At 41.2% G+C, this 20,567-nt stretch overlaps 1 protein-coding gene across 8 annotated transcripts in view; it reads right to left on the bottom strand.

The window, feature by feature from the left end:
- Positions 1-20,567, bottom strand: part of pde4d (phosphodiesterase 4D, cAMP-specific) — a 264,066-nt gene that overhangs the window by 14,867 nt on the left and 228,632 nt on the right. For 7 of the 8 annotated variants that reach the window (XM_033619971.2, XM_033619972.2, XM_033619970.2 and 4 more), the window contains 4 exons: positions 18,256-18,292; positions 18,074-18,150; positions 17,603-17,652; positions 10,255-10,367 (listed from right to left, as the gene is read on the bottom strand). In XM_033619971.2, coding sequence (XP_033475862.1) covers positions 10,255-10,367; positions 17,603-17,652; positions 18,074-18,150; positions 18,256-18,292 — 277 coding nt within the window. Of the gene's footprint in view, positions 1-194; positions 779-10,254; positions 10,368-17,602; positions 17,653-18,073; positions 18,151-18,255; positions 18,293-20,567 lie in introns of those variants that run through there. The other variant, XM_033619977.2, reaches the window with a different exon arrangement.

The following is a 20,567-nucleotide window of genomic DNA, read 5'->3' as shown; positions in this document are numbered from 1 at the left end:
GGAGATACACACAGTATGAGCTTTCTATTTGTGGTCATATAACCCTGCGTCCAAATCTGTGTCAACGATTAACCTCGGTTGCAAAAAACATTTCCACTCCCTGGGAAAGAATTAAAACAAGCACATTAAACGAGGTGCAGAGAAAAATACCTGAATAATTAATTAAAATAGACTAATCTGACACCACATCTTACCTTTATATATCCCCAGGACACAGACAGCAGATAATTTGCCTCAGGCATTTTGACAAATCAACAAAACAGATCCAGAAACAGAAAGGTTCAGGTTTATAGCCCGAAATACAGTTCGATGATGAAAGCGTTAGATGCCTAGCGAAACAAAAGCAGTCCGCAGCTCTGGCCAGTAAAAGACCTCAACCTGAAGAGCCTTCAGAGCTCGCCTCAGTGTCCATAAATGAAGCATCACGTTCCCGTCCTGTGAATGTCCACAGAAAGCAGCCCATGTTCCAGGAAGCCGAGAAGAAAAGCAGACTCTGGGAGAGGAGCGAGAAGGTGGCTCCCCAAAGATCCAATGAGAGCATATCGTGACCACACACACTGTGATACACACTGACAGGTGCACACACACACACACACACACACACACACACACACACACACTTAGGGACACACTGCTGAGGTTGTGAATAATTGATGATGGTGCGGATGCTTGGTAGATGCCAAAGCACCAGGACAGCAAAAAAAAAAAAAAAATTCTGTGAACAGCTCCCAAACCAGGCTGGCTGCCTGACTGCCTGCCTGCCTCTGTGTGTATCACACAAGCTCCCATGTGAAGAGCACAGGCTGCTTCTCTTGCTGTGTCACACAATGGCAGCAAATCAGGGCCCAGATATGGGCGAAGTGTGAGCTAATCATCCCCTCTGATTGGCTTGGATCGGAGCAGCCTTGAGGTCACCTGCTGTGTGATTGGCTGGGACCGGAGTCAGTGGAAAATGTACCCCTTCCCTTTCCTTCCATTCCTGCAGTGCAGCGGGATGTGGTTTTGTGTGCGCACGTGTGTGTACATCCAGTGCACGTTTGTTTGTGTGTATGCGAGGCATGTTTGCATTGCGTACAATAGCATGTGTGGGCGTATGTGTTTTTGTGTTAAGTGACCTAACCTTCTGTACAGAATGATGTACAAGCACAGGTTACCTCACCCAACATGATACAGTGCTGAAAAACTGAGGTCAGCTTTCATGCCGGTATTCATGGGAGGTGAGTCACAGTAACATCACTGTTGAGATGATGTATTACGTAAAAAACAATTAATCTTGCAAAAAGAATGAACGTCACAGTTATCTAAAGTGGGCTCTGTAGGACAGGGACCGAAAGTGCTGTTTTCACACAGGCTGCTGTGTTTGTTTGTCACTGAGCTCAAGAGGTTGTCACTTGTTGGAAACAAGGATCAAACCTGATTGAAGGAAGAGATTTAATGGAACTTTTCAATCAGTAACAGCATAAATGGTCTCCTGGCTGTACACAAATACTTCATGAAAACACTGATTGTCTCTGGCAGTCATTTCTATTGAAACTAATTCAACAGCACTGGATTATCTGCCATTTTCAAGGTAAACTATGCAGGACTTTCCTAAAAAACAATGTATAGACTCATATAAAAGTGATCCCTGCAGAGACTCAGCCCTCTGCCTGTATTTTCTTATTTTCTTGTCAACTTGTTGCAGCCCGGACGTTCTTCTGCACAGCATGCAGGTGAGGTCGGGACTTTTTAACGTAGTTGTCAGACTGTAAGCAGCCCGCATCCAAGAGGAAGCTACGAAAATGGAGGACACAGCATAGAAAAAATGCAAATACAGAGAATAGTGTTGCACGGTATACTGGTACTAAAATAGTACCGCGGTACTAGAGTATTCAAAACGGTACTATACTGCATTTGGAAAATACCGGTACTTTTTAAATTGATTCAATTCATTAATTTATTTAATTGATTTATGCACACAAACGCCTTCCTTGTTCTTATTGGAGCACAGATTGCGCAAGTGGTGTGTATGACAACACCTGTATCAACATTCGCAGCTGGCGCATGTGAAAAAAGACAAGAGAAAGTCTGCCTCGCAAAGGGAGACAACACGAGACAACACAAACTTGGTGGAACATTTGAGTTACCAAACCGTGACGTCCGTACCGAGGTACTTACCGGACCATGATTTTTTTGGTACCGTTACACCCCTACTATTTATTGTTCTAAAGGTTTGTATCCAAAAGGACTTTTCCTTAGGAAAAGTACCGAAGAGTATCGAAAAGTATCGAAATTCATATTGGTATTGGTACCGAAACAAAGATTTTGGTATTGTGACAACACTAACAGAGAACAAGACTGAATCAAGTTCACTGTTGCTGGAGATACTGTTTACAAACTGTAACTGACAATGACTGCACTGTATATCTTTAATGCTATTGTATCTTTTATTCCATTTGATCTCATAGTCTCATAAAGATCTCCTTTTCAAGACAATAGAAGTAAGAACTTACATACAGCCATCTAAACAGACAAAAAACCATGACTACAAAAGCAAGTCAGAGAAGCAAAAATCAAGTGCAAAAGACGAAAAAAAAGGACACACTATGAGAGCGAACCAAGACAGTAAAGCTGGAGGTTGGACAGCTAAACAATGAGCTAAACTCACTATAAAGCACCATAAAGCCGAGCAGAGCTTCAAATTTGGGTAAAAAATTCTCTGTACATTCATTGTCACATTGTTTTCTCTTTGTCCTTTGGCACATTTGCATTATAAAAACATAAATTATAGCTGCTGTGATGATGATAGAGCAGCATGTACTGGTTATAAACTTTGGCCAAAACATAGATTGATAAATCAATGATGGTCAAAAGACAGCTTTTGATTCTATATAGAAAAAAGCCCAATCTTGAATCATGAATCTTGCAGGGGTGTCAAACAAACAGCCTGCATGTCCGAACCAGCCTGCAAAAAGGTCCAATCCGGCCAGCTCAATGACTTTGCACGCCTAATATTGATGCACTTGTGAAGGCAAAGAGGTGTTTGGTTTCAGGAGTGAGTTAAACAGTGAGCATGCTGCTGCTTCAGAGGCTTTTCCACCCTGACCAGAACACAGCTCTCTGAAATCAGTATGACTACTTACTGTGATCATATCTAAAGATACTGAACATTATGCAAAGTGTTGTCCATCTGCAGCTTCAGTACAAAAGAATCTGTATCAGACTTCTATCTTAAAACAATACTGGTGGAACCCTACAGTGAAGACAATGCCAAACTTCTTTATTTGTAAATGGTGTGTAAGGAAGGGCAAAACTGAGCCTACTTTCTTAATAGCTTCCACTTTAGCGGTGGTGTGGTGATGTCAGCATTACTACACGATGCACATGTAATGACAGAGAGTAGTAGTACTTCTTTTTTTTAAGATTATTTTGTTGGGCATTTATGCCTTTATTCGGTGGGACAGATACTGTACAGATGGATATGAAAACAGGGAGATAGAGAGATGGGACATGCAGCAAAGGGAAAAGGATGTCAGACTCAAACTGCTGCTAGGGACTGAGCCTACATGGGGTGCTACCAGGTGAGCTACCAGGGCACCCCAGAGTCCTTGTACTTCTTTGCACTAAAACAAAGGGAAATAATTGGATGTGTTTTTATTTATAGGTTATAATGCAATAGGTTGTTCAGGCCGCTTGAGATCAAATTGGGCCGTAAGTGTCCCATAAAATAAAATGAGTTTGGCACCTGCTGTTCTACAGTCTACAATCCTGGGATCCAGACGGGGGGAGGCCTTGTCTTTATTCTCTTGGTGTGTGTGTAAGTGTGTGTGAGCGCATATGTGCATGTGTGCACGTGTGCATGTGTCTGTGATGGTCCAGCAGCCACACGGATTGAAAAGGGACCAAACCTGTCTCTGCTTACTTTACACCCCACCTCTACAGCCAGCCTGGCACTGTGAGTAATTTACAGCTACGCTGGAGCAGATGAGACAACAGGCTAACTGAGATCCAGCAGCTTTGATTGACTCTGAGCCAAGCAGGCCAGCACAGGCCCACCACGCACACTAACACACGCACACACACACACACACACACACACACACACACACACACACACAGTTTACTCCCTGCAGAAGCCTACAGTATACACAAATGTAACACCCACAGACACCCCTCACACAAACTCCCCTCTCTCCGTCACACAAACACACACACACACATATTGATAGCTCAGCCGAGAGGTGTGAATACAAACTATTGGGTAGAAATTGGAAAGTGTCACACCAAGCTCAGCTGTGACATGTGTGTAATTTGTTCTTCGGCGGAGTGACCATAAATATCCACTCCCTGCAGTATGTAGCCCATGACACCTCCAGATCTCTGTTGCATTATTTTTTTTCCCTCATATTCCACATTTATTCTGGTGGCAGACGCCCCCTCTCTACAGAATACAGAGAGAGCAGGAACACACTAATTACCACCACAGATTTTAATGAATGTATCACTGACTGTGAGAAGTAGGTCTGCTGTTCATTCATGACCTTAACAAAATGTGGAGAGGGAATTCTATACAGTATGTAGGATGTTAAACGTTAATGGTAAGAGCTGAGACATACACTCATCAGCCACTTTTTTAGGTACACTTGTTCAACTACTTGTTAACGCAAATAGCTAATCATCCAATCACATGGCAGCAACTCAATGTATTTAGGCATGTAGACATGGTGAAGACGAGTTCAAACCGAGCATCAGAATGGGGAAGAAAGGTGATTTAAGTGATTTTGAATGTGCCATGGTTGTTGGTGCCAGATGGGCTGGTCTGAGTATTTCAGAAACTGCTGATCTACTGGGATTTTCACACACAACCATCTCTAGGGTTTACAGAGGATGGTCCAAAGAAGAGAAAATATCCAGTGAGCGGCAGTTCTCTGGGTGAAAATGTCTTGTTGATGCCAGAGGTCAGAGGAGAATGGACAAACTGGTTCAAGATGATAGAAAGGCAACAGTGACTTTAACAACCACTGGTTACAACCAAGGTCTGTAGAAGACCATCTCTGAACCAACAACACGTTGAACCTTGAAGCAGATGGGCTACAGCAGCAGAAGACCACACCAGGTGCCACTCCTGTCAGCTAACAACAGGAAACTGAGGCTACAATTCACACAGACTCACCAAAACTGGACAACAGAAGATTGGAAAAACGTCGCCTGGTCTGATGAGTCTGGATTTCTGCTGTGACATTCAGATGGTAGGGTCAGAATTTGGTGTAAACAACATGAAAACATGGATCCATCCTGCCTTGTATCAACGGTTCAGGCTGGTGGTGGTGGTGTAATGGTGTGGGGGGATATTTTCTTGGCACATTTTGGGCCCCTTAGTACCAACTGAGCATGGTTTAAACACCACAGCCTACCTGAGTATTGTTGCTTACGTGTCCATCCCTTTATGACCACAGTGTACCCATCTTCTGATGGCTACTTCCAGCAGGATAACGCACCATGTCACAAAGCTCAAATCATCTCAAACTGGTTTCTTGAACATGACAATGAGTTCACTGTACTCCAATGGCCTCCACAGTCACCAGATCTCAATCCAGTAGAGCACTTTTGGGATGTGGTGGAACGGGAGATTCACATTATGGATGTGCAGCTGACAAATCTGCAGCAACTGTGTGATGCTATCATGTCAATATGGGCCGAAATCTCTGAGAATGTTTCCAGCACCTTGTTAAATCTATGCCATGAAGAATTAAGACAGTTCTGAAGCCAAAAGGGGTCCAACCTGGCACTAACGAGGTCTACCTAATAAAGTGGCCAGTGAGTGTAAGTGCAATATATAAACCAAAAAAAGATATTTTGATAAATAGATCAAGGTGACACTACTATACCAACATGCAGACCTTCACAATTTAGAAAATCCAAAAGACAAAATCCACAACTTGTTGTTATTGAAGAATGACTCTGACCTGCACTAACAAGTTACTAACAGAGTGATGACCCAATTCAGAGACGTCTCCTGGCTGAAGTAAATCTAACTTTTGAGGTCATAGCAGTACATATTAAAGTACAGTAAAACGCCAGAGATATGTATGGGGGTCTATGAATTATCTATACTGATCATGAGCTGCTGATATCTCTTTTCATCCTTGAAAAGCAGATTGTCCAATTTGGGATCTTCTCAAACCTGGGGTGTGTTTAAGTTCAACATTGTGTTTAGCCAGGAAAACAACTTGCCAAGGCAGGTGTATCAAGCAGGCTTTTGTACCTGAAATGAACAAGTATTGATGGTGGATGTCCTGGATGACTCACCAGTGGACACAACACACATCAGTCAGTGCATGTCCTTAAGAGTTGACCAAATGAAGCAGAATCTAAGTTCGATCTGCACCATCAACAAAGGGAGAAACAAATATATTCAATGAATCTGAATCGAATCTCCTGCATTAAGGTTTTAGCCAGGTTGTACTACATGTAGTGGCCAGAAGGGGGATCCAGGCACATGTTGGGTGTAGAAACTGCAAGTGTCCACCTAGACGCTACCTCAACCCTGAAGATGGCCTGAGGTCGAGGATCAATATTGACTGAAAGACCTCTCGTATGATTTTAGGTGCAAATGCCACTCTAAAAGGCCAGACATTTATATTTCTAAGGTCCATTTACCTCACAGGATGCTGCTATTGAGAATCTCTTTCAAAGTTTGTTGACACTTTCCTTGACACCAGTGTCTATCATACATTTTTGAAAACAACCAACATGGCCACAGCTGACGTGGAACTTTCTGTTGAAGTACTATTTTCAAATTCTAGTGGCAAAAGCGGCAACTCTCGTTCATAGACATATTGATGCTACACCAGCTCATCTCTGTTTGTCCATTGCTCAGGGCTACATCACGTTTCACTGCTCTGACTGACAGTAGGTCTATCCAACTGGCTCCAAAAGCATTTTGGCTGATAGCCATTGATAATGCTTCTTGGAATTAAGAAAAATAGCAGACCAGACTAATTCACATTTCCGATTTGGTCTGGCCATATTAGGCAACCCTTTACCCCCCTTCAAATACAGTTGCAGAGATAGCAGTGCCAAACTTTCAGGAAGGGTTAAGTAAAATGAAAACTGGCACTTCCCACAGAAAGTAATCCAGATTCCAGTTCAACTATTGCATCCTGCCTCGTGCAACAAGAATCAGTCATTAATGATGTGATCTATATTTGACCTGACACTGCTGGATGCCAGAGCCAAGGTTCAACAAACGCTGATTACAATCTAGATCATGACACAACACCAAAACACTGAGAAAATGTTCTCCAAGAGATCTTATCTTCTCTAGAAACTACTCTTTCTACCCCAAAGTGGGTCCAAGCTGTTAGTCAAGAGTATCTGCTTTGTTCTACTGTACAATGCTACCTTGTGAAATGATCAAACCATGATGTGACACACTTGACCACCACACAATGCTCCTGAAGCAGAGCCAGAGGAAGACCAGGTGCTGATTCTAGAAACACCCACACCCACACAAAGGGTGTAAATGTAACTGCAGGAGCATCTAAACTAAAACCACAAGATAAAACACCAATGCCCTGCTCGGCCAACTCAAACATTATGTGAGTTAGCATGAACTGTACTAGATGTCTATGTAAGTGTATTACACAGAAGTGTGTGCTTGTATGCTGCTACAGCCATGTCTCCCTGGTGTGAGATCCTTTAGGGCAAACAGGTACAGTATGTCACCTTGTTTGACCTACTGCTACAGAGGTCTCTGGGCTTAATGGAGTAACTCTGAGATGGCTGATAATCAGAGATGACATGCATTCATTTCCCAGGTTATGTCAGGATCTGATTGGGGTCATTACTGGGTGATGTTGAAAGCAGACAGAGCAGTGCTGCTTCCACAGAGCAAATGCAAAACTAGAGCAACTATATAATGTGACACTATAGTGAACAAAGGAGACTAGTATGAGTGGTGATTTCTTACAATGAGGTCACTGGAAATCACATTTAGAGGGAATAAGGTGCAGATTTAGCTGTAATTTGATTTAATTTGCATCATGGGAATTCCATTTCATTGTTCTGTAGTCAGACTTTCCTTCATTGATGAATTGCGGCGTATGTTGAGTGTTGATAAATGAAAGTCTGCAGGATACAGACACAAAGTAAAGGCTATGTGTGGGAGATGTAGTGACTGTATTACCTATGATGTGTTGCTAGAGTGAGATAGCAGGCTGGTTGGGCCTGTGGCTGTTGCCATGACAACCAGGGATAGCTGTGCTGGTGAGCAATGGTGAGACAGTGCATGTTACAGGTTTTTTTATCTCCTTCTTCTTCTTTCTTTTTAATCTTTTCACTTTTAAATGAGGTAGACGTCCCCCGGTCGTGCGTGTGACCGCGGTAACATCAGCGGCGAGCGTGTGCACGTTTTGTGTAATTCCTTTGTTTGTCCGTCCTCCCTGCTTCTCCTCTTGGTACATCCCCCCCTTGTGTGACATCACGGTGTGTGACATCACCAGAGCCCAGAGCTGATCAGCATTCAGAGCGGCACAGCAGCCTCCCTCCACACACACACACACACACACACAAGCATATATACACACAGTGGAGGTGACTGAGCATGCTCACAGCACAACTCCCTGACTGCATGACGATGCTATCACTAACACACATACTGTAGACAATATAACACAACCGGTCAGACGTATATTTTGATGGCTGAAAATGCATCAAAGCACATCATATGAACAGCTCATATGACAACTGAACGTGACTGACTCCCCAGACTCAAACTGTAACCATCATAAAACCTTGACAAATGAACAGGAAAAAGGTTTTGATGGAAGGAGCAGGTGACGCTGAGGAGGTAAAGTCAATTCAATATGATATTAAGAAAGACCCCTTAAAATGAATAAAATCAACAACCTATAAAGTACTGAATCTATCCGCTCCTGGTATTTACCATAAAGTTGTACTGCACATCAGCTCGGCCTGTCATTGAGCAATCAGCACCATGTAACTGCTGTTTAATGACCATCGAGAGAACTGTACAAAGATGTCATTGTAATTTCATATTTCGTCATTCATGTATGGATTTTAGTGTTGTCAAAAATACTGATTTATCGATACATATCGTTTCTAAACATTTAAAACAGTTTCAATATTCATTAGTACCAGCTGGGCTTTCTTTCTCTCTCTTATTGTTAATGTTTACAAGAAAAGAAAATGTTATAGTTGTCATCTTAGAGCCATTTTATATTTATCATTTTTTAAATGATGTTCTTTATTGAAAAATAATTGGAAGTCATACAGAAATACAGTACTTTTTCTTCCATTTTTTCTTGTCTTAACAAACATCCCTGCGTTCCTGCCCTGACCTTAAAAGTCCATGGAAATACAGGGATTTTAAATTTATCTTTTAATAAAAAAAAATAATTTCATGCCCTTTATATCAATTTTTTCCCATCGTTTTGAATATCGATATTTTTCAAGGTATTATATCAAAGTCAGAAATCGCAGTATCGTGACAGCACTAATAGAAATGTAGCATTCGGTGTGGATGGGTAACAAAGTCTGCTTAAGTTCTGTATTCCTGAGAAATCTACAGGCAGAAGACCTGCCTTACAAACTGTGAACGCAACGCTGTTTGCAGCCACTTCAAGAGTCAGATATTCATAGCAACCACACACTAATTCTGTCACCTTTTAACAAAAATTATACATATATCACATACAGTACAGTTTATAATAGTGTAACCTTGAGTGAAGATCAGTATACACTACAAAACTGCCAAACAAAGGTGATTTTGAAGACAAAATTTAAGGAGGATTTGTGGGAAAGGTTGAAGGTTTACCTCTGAGTGAGGGAATCTGAACTAGTGTGCTTATGTTATTTTCTTGTTTACAATTGTGTGTGTCTATGTATTTTTCGTTATTTCCATCGAGGACCACTTTGGAAATAAGTGTTTCTAGTCATGCATTTTTGTGTCACGATACTCCTTTGAGTGGTTGTGCTTTTGAATTGCTCATAAAAATAAAACTAAGATGCATCATACCTACATAAAAATATGAAATCACACCATCAAACCAAAGTTAAAGAACTTATCCTGTCCATATCAGCCACAACAGTGAATCCTGGGTAGCAGCGTCTATATGTTTCACTAAATAACACCAGAAGTGTATTCACACAATTGGGAAATTAGGGTCTGGCCAAAAAAAAGCAGCAGCATGTATATATATATTAACACATCCAACAGATATGGTAGTTAGTGTGAACTTTTGTTCTTCTTACCTTGTTAGAGGCCATCTCGCTGACCGAGTGTCTCGTCTGCAGCGTCTCCAGCTGGTCCAGACACCAGTCCAGCTCCTCCAGGGTCTCAGTGGCCAGTTTCTGGTAGGCCTCCTCTGCAGGGGCAAGACAGGAGGGCAAGGGGTCAGTAAGGGCCCGCTTCAGAGGGCTAGTGGACGGTCCAGGCCCGGGGTCTCCCACCCCACATACAGCTAAGCTGGGATACCCCGAGTAGACACATGGGTGACTCTTCATACTGGACAGGTGAGCCAGCTGTGCGGGTCTGGGAGTTTTCCTGTATCCTAACCTACAGATGAGCAGTCACAGGTCAGCTGCAGCAAACGCTCACTGTTTCCCCTCGGAGAAAAGAAACCTCCGGTGACGTCCTACAGTTCGAATCCTGGATTCCTCCTTTTAAAAAGAAAGTCAGATACAATCCCAGGGAGTATACTTGCAGGTGATGGATGGCTAACGGCCACCCTGAGTCAGTTCTGGGTGTCCAGATGAATGTTAACAGTAGGAAAATCACAGCAGAGAATACAGAGGTAACAGCAATCTCACACAGACAGACTCATTCACTGCCTCCCATACACAGCACACATATCACAGTCAGCGATCTAGGTGTGTGAGCTTTACGCTATCATTCATAAGAGAGTATGTAATTCCAGTCATGTAGCAGGATGAACAGCAGTTTGCTTAGCAGGCCCATGTCTGCCATAGGAGGGATGGAGGGAAGACAGGGATGGTGGGAAAAGAGAATCCAGTGAGAGGCTCACAACCAGGCAACATCCATGTCAGCACTGTCCAGCAAGGAGCAAGATTGTTCAGAGCATCCTGACATGGTTAACAAATACAGAGACATCTCAAACACACACACACACACACACACACACACACACACACACGGACGCACACAGACACACACATGCATCCACACTCACACACACACACTCACACCAGACGAAATGCTAACCATAACACATCATGATTTTGTCTCCTTAGCCCCTCTGCCAATGAAAATATCCATGGTGTCCGGGAAGCAAATGGTGTAATCCGGTGCTGTGTGTGTGCTGGGTAGTGTTTCCTATAGATGCTGTGTGTATAGGGGGTGGGCTGCTGTTGCTTCGGCGTCCCTGGTAGCCAAACGTGCTGCTCTCCCCAAGCTGTACCTAAAGCCTGAGAGGACTGCACTGTGGATGGGGAAGGGAGGAGGACAAGAGATGGAGTGGAGCATCGGAGGAGTGGAGCCAGAGCTGGGAGCTCCCTATACTGTGTGTGTGTGCTTGCATGCTGATATGTGCTCAGCATACAGATACACCAAAACAGAGGTAAACAAATAGATGACTGAGACTATGGTAAAGATGGTTAGTGTCACATCCCTGCATCAATGTCTCTCTTTGGTTTTTTCATTTGGAATTGAAGACATGCCCCTTCTCAAAGTCAGCCTATGTTAACAGAAAATGTCACCTTGTCAGAAGCCAATTAATATTGATGCCTTGACTAATTTGGGAAAGCACAGGCTTTTAATGCTATGTGATCTGTGATCTGGGAGGGGGGTCACTTTAGCTGTAATTCAATTACACAGATGGAGAAAACAGAAGCAGATTAAAATATAGAGGCTATACATTTAGACCCTGTTAAAGCCTTTGGGAAAATACTGCCGTTCTTTAGGCTTAAATTATAAAAATGCTGCTTTGCCCACTTATCATTCATTCTGGGACATTTTATTCTCAAAGTAAATGATGCAAAGTTAGAGCTCTGGGTTGCATGTGCAGTTTTTAGCTCCTTGGGCTCCAGTGCATCATAATATTATATTGTATGTTTGGGAACATGCACACCAGGACCGACCGACCATCCTTAAACCTTTTCTGACACCTCCTATTCTCAACAATATCCCCCCTCTCCTGCTCCATTGTCTTTGACACATTTCTCCCTCCCTTCTTCCATCAGTCCCCTTCCTCTCCCACACTCCTCGTTTCCTCCGCTGATCTCTGAACATCCTTCCTCCTCCCCTCTTTTGTCTCCTTTCTGTCTCTCTCCTCTTTCTTTCTCTCTCTGTCTCCCCCCCCCCCCCCCCCACCCCTCTCTCGCTGTCTCTCTCCCTGGTGTGGTGTCAGTGGCTGGGGTGCTACTCTTTCTGACAGCAACTGCACTGACGTCAATGACATTCTTCTCATGCTTAGTGCGACATCAGACACTGGCGCTCGGAGAGGCCACTCTGCTGCACAGACGCAGGGCTGCAGCCAAACTATGTACCGGAACAGCTCGATGGTGAAGTCGGACTGTGAGAGGGAGAAGATGAGAGAGGAGGAGGAGGAGGACAAAAAATGCAGAGATGAGGAGACAGCAGGAGAGGGGAGACTGAACTTATGGGAAATAATGCTGATGTGATTTCACTTGTTTGGATTATTCATATATGTTGTCACTTTGTTATACATCAGACCAAATGCTTGTTGTTTAGCGGCTTACATTTTAAGACAGTATCATGTGTCAGTTACAAAATAAATGGGTTCCAACAGACTGCACTGTACCACGTGTCACTGGCCAGTACAATGATTTTTCCCTCTTTTAATTCCATTTAATGATGATTACTTTCACTCTGATTCATTCCTCATACTCACAGTTTTTTTGATCAACTGTTGAAGAAGCACAACTAGAAATAAAATGGGAAAAATGAACTCTACACAAGACTCAAAAAGACGACACTGGACTGGAATAATAATCAATAAATACACTAATCCTTAAGGCTGTAAAAATGTGCATTTACCCAAGCAGCTTTTGTTTCATTCGCTCTAAATTTTTCAACTATTTTACTATTTCTTTATGCTGTTGTAACTGACATGTCAGCGTCATAAAAAATGTTTTAATATTGATCTAAGTGAAAAAAAAAAAAAAATCATATTTAGTACCTCCACTCTGCTCCATGTCTTTAAAACCTGATCCATTGAAAGGTCTGACCCATTTACATAAAATAGAATATTTATTTGAGACCTGATAGAGTAACTCAAGCCCTGTTGTTTCCATATAAAGTACAAGATGCAATTTCAAGGAGAAAAGGAAAGGTAGAGAAGTTTAGAGTCATATCCTCACTCATATTATTAACTTTATACCCACAATAAAAATGTTTCGAAAAAAACTCCAAGAACATTTTGGATCGAGTGTATGGGATGTAAAATATTAAAATAATATTACACATACTAGTGTTGCATGATATTGGATTTTTGCCAACATCTGATATGCCAATATTTTTCAACAATTTTGTCCGATTGTCAGCTGATCAATGCACTCATTTCTTTCCTCCTAACTGCAGTTGAATTAAAATATTATTATACCAACTCTTACCTATGAGCTGTAAAATTATTTATTTATTTTTGTTTATTTTTTTCTGGAAATTTTAAAACAGTGAGGATATTTGTTGTCATTGTTGTAATTATTGTCATTAGTAGTTTATTGTGGTTAATTTATTGTTTTTTCTGTGTGTTTTTTTGACTATTGTTTTGTAGTTTTCCTGTTTTCTTGTTGTATTTTGTTTCTTTTCCCCTTGGATTTTCAATTATTTGTTTTACACTATGATGTTATGTTTGCTTGCGTGGACCCCAGTAAAAGTTGTTGCTGTGTTGGTAGTGACTAATAGGGATCCAAATCAATAAATAAATACGTTCTTTTTGGCATAAATTCATCTACCCACTGGCAGATGCTGACATAAAATACAATGCTTTTCAAAATGTACACACTCACTGGGCAAAATAAGAAAACTACCTCAACTTAGGTTACATGTAAAACATGGCAAATTTATTTTTATGTAAAATTAATTCTAATTTAATAGGCTTGGATGATTCTCTCCCTGAGACAATCTCCGCAATAGCCACAACCAGAGCAAACTTTTTTTTTTTTAAGATATTTTTTTTGGGCATTTTTAAGCCTTTAATTGATAAGACAGACTAGTGTGAAAGGGGGAGAGAGAGAGGGAGTGACATGCAGCAAAGGGCCACAGGCTGGAGTCGAACCCGGACCGCTGCGGCGACAGCCTTGTACATGGGGCGCCTGCTCTACCACTAAGCCACCGACGCCCCCGCAACCAGAGCAAACTTAACCTATTGCGACTAATCAAAGTCACGATAAAAAAATTAAAAAAAAAGCTTGTCATATGCAAAAAGTAAGAGTTGTTGCTGTGTTGGCTGTGTTGTGATATTTCACTGTAAAGCCTTTATCTGCAGATACCAATGACATACTGATATTATCCTGCACCCCTACCACTGTTTGGTCTCTCATTAGCTTTAACCAGCATCTACTCTCATCCACAACAGGTTAAAGGTCCCAGACCTACCAAAATGTTTTTTCAAACCCTTGACAACTCTAAATAAAATCTTCTGTTTCTGAACAGTAAGTCCATAACGGAAAAATGACATGTAGTAGAGGACGGCAGTCGGATGTGGATAGATAGGAAATTAAAGAAGTCTAAATATAATCCTTCTTTCATCACTCGTATCCTATCCCAAACTGATTTACTGAGTTTCCGTTAATTATTCCTCCTTTATTGTGCTTATCTGCAGGATGACTTAGTCGCCGCCTCAGCGAGCCTTTGCATTACAAGTAGTCAATACTCTCTAACAATCACGCTCATGACTCACAGCTGTCACCAGTTTATGGCAGGGCCCATAATGGCTGTGCACCAGTATGATTGTGTTCTAAATATAGCCCAATGTCACCAGTTCCTCATATATACGCAGGTTATGTATCGGGTTATTGGAAGGAATGTGTGCATGGATCTCTGTCATATGTGGAAGAAGAAAGAACTTTTTTAAACACTTTAAAAAAACAATATTAATAAAATTAATGTTTTACCTTCTTTACAACACGCACAAATGTGTGTGATACTATGAGTGTCTGCACACATGCCTCAGGGATAATTTCACCAAACAAAACACAGTGAAATTATTTATTAATGCTGGAGGTTATATGGTCTCTCCTGCAAACACCAGCCAGGTTACAGCCATTGATACTTTGATACTGCTAAAAAGCAAAGTGACTGTCAAGGACAAGTCTATTCTCGCCATCTAAGACCATCTGTGCCATGTCCTCCTCACAACAAAAACTCTCAAAGTAGGCCAGACGGGCTTTGCAGCAGACGCTATCTGTCTACTGGTTACAGCACATCAGACTATTCAAGTCAGGTATGACTTTAGATATATGGATGGACAATCCATTATTGAGGTATTAATATGTCTGTGGTTATGAATGAAGTGTTGGAGGTCTCAAGGCACTGAACTGGTGTCTGTATTGTATGAACTAAAACTTCTTCCTTAGCTATCCTAACACACATACAGAGGTGATATGGGGCAAAGAAAGTGGTTTGCCATTGAACATGAAGCTTTCTATGAAGAAAACTGGAATAATAATTCAAGAAAAAGCCAAACAAAGTTGGTTCAAACATGAAGTGAGGGTCACCAACACCATAGTTTACATCCGCTACAAAACTACTTCCTGGAATATATGTGGGGTTCATTAAATGTCTGTAATGATATGCATTGGAGCTGCAATGATTACTTTAAAGAAGTTGTCAGCTATTAAATTACTCCTAAACTAATCTGACAAGTGATAAATTGGTATGAGTAATTTAAAGAAAAACCCGTAAAAATACTCTGGTTTCAGCTTCATAAAATGTTAATATTTTCTGGTTTCTTTATTCCTCTATGACAGTAAACTGAATATATTTGGGTTGTGGACAAAACAAGACATTTGAGGACATCATCTTGGGCTTTGGGAAACACAGATTGACATTTTTAGACCAAAATTTAATCAATTAATTGAGAAAATATTCAAAAGATTACTCGACACCGGAAATAACTGTTAGCTGCAGCCCTGATATGCACAGGATGGATGTGACAACTTGCAACGGACAGCAGACACCGAGCATCGGTTCATAACTGACCAACTGTCTTGCCAAACTTCTGTAACTGTTATTAGCTTTTCAGAAATGTCTGCTAACATCTTGGCTATAGAAAAAAAAAGCCACACCAATCCAAACTTGATAGAAAATAGCAGAACAGCTACTGACAGGGAAATATTTGTTCTTTTTTCACTTGGCCATTGCTTTGCTAAAGTAAACCAATCACCCGCAAAATACGTTGTCCATATTTGTATTCTGAACATGTTAGATTTTATGTTCATGTTCTTTGGCTGCCTGCACGCATGGATCTGTCTGCCAGCCCCTCATCACCACCATGCTGATATCTTACAACAGGCAAAAACATCACTTACACACCACCAGCATCCTTTGTATCAGCTTTAATCTATCCAGCCTCCAGTTTTAAATAAAAGGGTGCATATTACCACCAAAACTATTCCTCTTGTGTGTGTATGTGTGTAGGTATATGTACGAGTATGTGTGTTATGTCTATGAGTATGCCTGTTGATGACTTTTGTTTGTCTATTGGTGACCTTTATGTTACTGGTATGTGTTGTGTTTTGTGTTTAAGCTGCAAACCACAGGGGTAAATAAAAGTATATATCCTTTAAGTCCACTATTTAGCATTTACTGTACAAGCAGTGCATACACATGAGATAAATGGTTTACAACACACGGCAATGTCATTGTGAGCAGAGGAGAACATTTGTAAGAGTGTATTAATGCACAGTATTTGTCCTTTGATGACATATTATATCATAGTTGTTGACAAATAGATGTAATACATATTAAATGTACTTTGTATCGCACCTTTAACGGAAATAAAATTCACAAAAGACCACCATATAAACAAAAAATTAATTAAAAAAGAGGTAAAAGTATATAATAACAACAGTTTAATACATTACCAAACATGTATATATGCTCACAACTACGTTACAGTGTGTTGCAAACCATTTATTGGATGTTTATATACTGCTTATATCTGCTAAATAGCTAAGTGTTACCTCTGGGGATGGGATGATATGCGACATTAGCATGGATTGCGATTACAAACACTCACAATAAGTTCATAAGATATAAGATCATGGTGAATTCTGTCTCCAGCAGCATCCAAAGAGACTGCAGGGCAACCATCAATAAAAGACACTCTGCAAAAACAGGTTGCATGTGCACCAACTTCAAAGAATGCAACCAATTTAAATGAAGAATTGGCATATTTCATATCAAAATATATGATGCCATTGCAAACACTTAAAAACCCTGGCTTTATATGATTGTTTTTCACTAAAAAGGATGTTCACTATAGAAAAAGGTGTGTGTGTCTATGGCCAAATCTAATCCTGATTCCTAGACCACACATCTAATCACACATATACAACACACACAAACACATTCACACACACAACACAAGCCACCATGGTGCCCTTACTGTCCACATACCTGTGAAGGTGGTCTTGGTGATGGGTGGTGGGTTACACATGGGTGATCTCCTGTCATGGAGGAAACAAACACACACTGAGACATTTCCAACAGTGATTTACCTCGAAATATTTTTATTAAAATTCTCTACATGACTCATGGAAGCACCATTTCCCCTCACTTGTTCCTACACATGTAGAAGGGGCACTGTAGCAGAGTGCAGCTTTACACTGTTGCTACTGTTGTTGTAGTACTCATTATGAACAGCAGAGGGCGAGCAAGGCCAGAATGTGAGTGAGCACTGGACACAAACGACTCCAAATCACTGCCACTTACTGAGCAGAACATCTTAGTCATAAAGTGACTGTCATCACATATTGTGATATGCTGGCATGTTGATCACTGTTGCCTCTAATACAGTCACTTCACCCACTATGACAGATTTCTGTTTGGAAAAAAATAAAAAAAAATAAAATACAGCTGGTAACTTACTTATTGGATGCTCTGTCTTGCTGTAGATTAGTTAATGCACCAAAGTTGTTTCGTACAGTTCTCAAGCTGGCAAGAACCTAAAGGGCACACAATAGGTTAGGACTCACGAATCATACATCAGTCTACGACAATGTAAAAATGAAGACGATACAAACGATAAATAAGCGGGCAAAAGTGCTCACCTGTGCAAATGGCGTTACAATCATATCGTCACCATGACTGAAAGACACAAAGACAGTCGCTTTAATGTTAGCTGCAGAGCTACAGTGTATTGACATTTGACAACAGAGAAGTGTGCTCATGGGCTGAAATGGTCAAGGGGAGGAGAGACGGGGAGGGAGGAGCGAGGGTCATCACATTAGATTAGTTTCAGCATCTCTGATGCACTCGATCACGGTGACATGTTTACTCATCAGCTGCCAGCTGAGGCCCGACGTCACAGAGTGTAGTAATTTCAGGACTGTTTGAGGTTTCAGGGAGAGATCTATTGGTGGACATGTGTCGGTACACATAAGGTTGAAGGCTGCAGTGATTGTTATTTTTATTATGAATTCTATTATTTTCTTGATTAATTGATTAATTGTTTCATCATTGAAATGACAGAATATAAAGACATATGCTCTGTGTAATTTCCTAGAATCCAAGGTGACGTCTTCAAATGAGATTTGAAGTCCAAAAATCCAAAGCTATTCAGTTTATTATCATGCATGACAAAGAAAAGCATCAAACTCCACATTTAAGAAGCACGACACCAGCAAATGTTGCGCTTTTTTGCTTAAAAAATTACTGTTTGAACAGATTAATCGACTAAATGTTGCAGCTCTAACAAGCTAGTGTAGTGAATGTCATTTCCAGAATATACCTCACAGCAAGGACACTGTGAAAACCTGCCGGCTGCCTTTGCGCTTGCTGTACAGACATGTCCCTCACACTTACCCTTACTCCTCGTCCTTTCCTTCTCTGTCCATCCCTCCTCCTCTCCGCCCTAAACTATATCCCACAGGCGGTCATCATTTCATATATTTTTTTAACTTTTATTTATCCAGGGAAAAGTCAGCTGAGCACATCCCTGACTTTGCTTCAGCGACTGCCCCAGTTTTGAAGCCACTTGCACACATGGCTCCTGGAGTTGATGAAGCGCAGGAGCCTTGCTCAAGGGCACCTCAGTGGGCATTTTTAAGGGAGTGGAGAGCATGTAGCATTTTTATCTGGCAGGGCGCTGGAAACGGCAGCGCTTTTGTGAGAGATTTTTAACTAGAAGCGCTCCGAGCCGCCACACAAAAGCATCAGAGCGCCCTAAAAAGGTGCTGGCTGCATATGATCTCTCCTCATTGGGACAATTTTAGGTTACACTTTACTTGAAGGTATTGACATAAGGGTGACATGACACTGTCATAACTATGACATGACACTGTCATGAACTTGTCATGAACATTATGTACATGTCATAAACGTTTATGACTGCTGTCATTAAGTGTCATTCAGTTTTTGTAATGACAAGTTGACATTGTTTGGGTTGTCTTGGTTATGACAACTTGACATTAATTAAAGTGACATTACCAGAAGTTGTCTTTGGCATGACAAGTTGACATTTAATTTGTTTGGGATGTCCTTATAATGACAACTTGACATTAATCAAAGTGACATTACCAGAAGTTGTCTTTGTCATGACAAGTTGACATTCAGTTTGTTAGAGATGTCCTTATTATGACAACTTGACATTAACCAGGATGACATCACCAGACGATGCCTTTGTCATAACAATAATAATCATTATGTCAACTTGTCATAAACACAAAAAGAGGTGCATTTCTTGTTAATGTCAACTTGTTATGACAAATACAACTTCTGGTAATGTCATCCTGGTTAATGTCAAGTTGTCATTATAAGGGCATCCCAAACAAATTTGATGTCAACTTGTCATGACAAAGACAATAATGTTCATGGCAGGTTCATGACCGTGTCATGTCATAGTTATGACAGTGTCATGTCACTCTTATGTAGATACCTTCAAGTAAAGCGTTACCAATTTTAAAAAGACAGAGAAACTACATGGACACTCAGCCTTATTCACTCAGTTCCAGCTAAAGGAATCTTCAACAATGAACTCTGAGTCAAAAACCTGGTGACCTCGCGCGCTACATTTTGACTGTGAGCACTGTCAACATCAGCTCAGGTGACAGGAGCACGTCAGTGACTGCAACCACGTCATGCACACGCCCACAACCACGTGAGCTGATGTGCCTGGTAGGAAAGTCAAAAGAGATGCAGGCTTGTAATGCGCTCCAAATAAGACAAATAGAAGGTACTCAAGAGTGACAGAAAAATCAGGGGGACAGGCGAGTTAAGATACAGCTGGTGACCTTTTTACCTCTGCCTTCTGAGGTCACACACAGACTGTAACTGCTCTGTTGTGATGTTTTCTTGTAAGGAACGTCCTCTGAGAAATTTCTACACTATGTTCTTCGGAAGATGCGTTGTTAAGTACTTCAGG

This window comes from Epinephelus lanceolatus, chromosome 9, assembly GCF_041903045.1.
Source record: "Epinephelus lanceolatus isolate andai-2023 chromosome 9, ASM4190304v1, whole genome shotgun sequence".
Taxonomy (NCBI): Eukaryota; Metazoa; Chordata; class Actinopteri; order Perciformes; family Serranidae; genus Epinephelus; species Epinephelus lanceolatus.
This window is presented reverse-complemented; position numbering and strand designations above follow the sequence as displayed.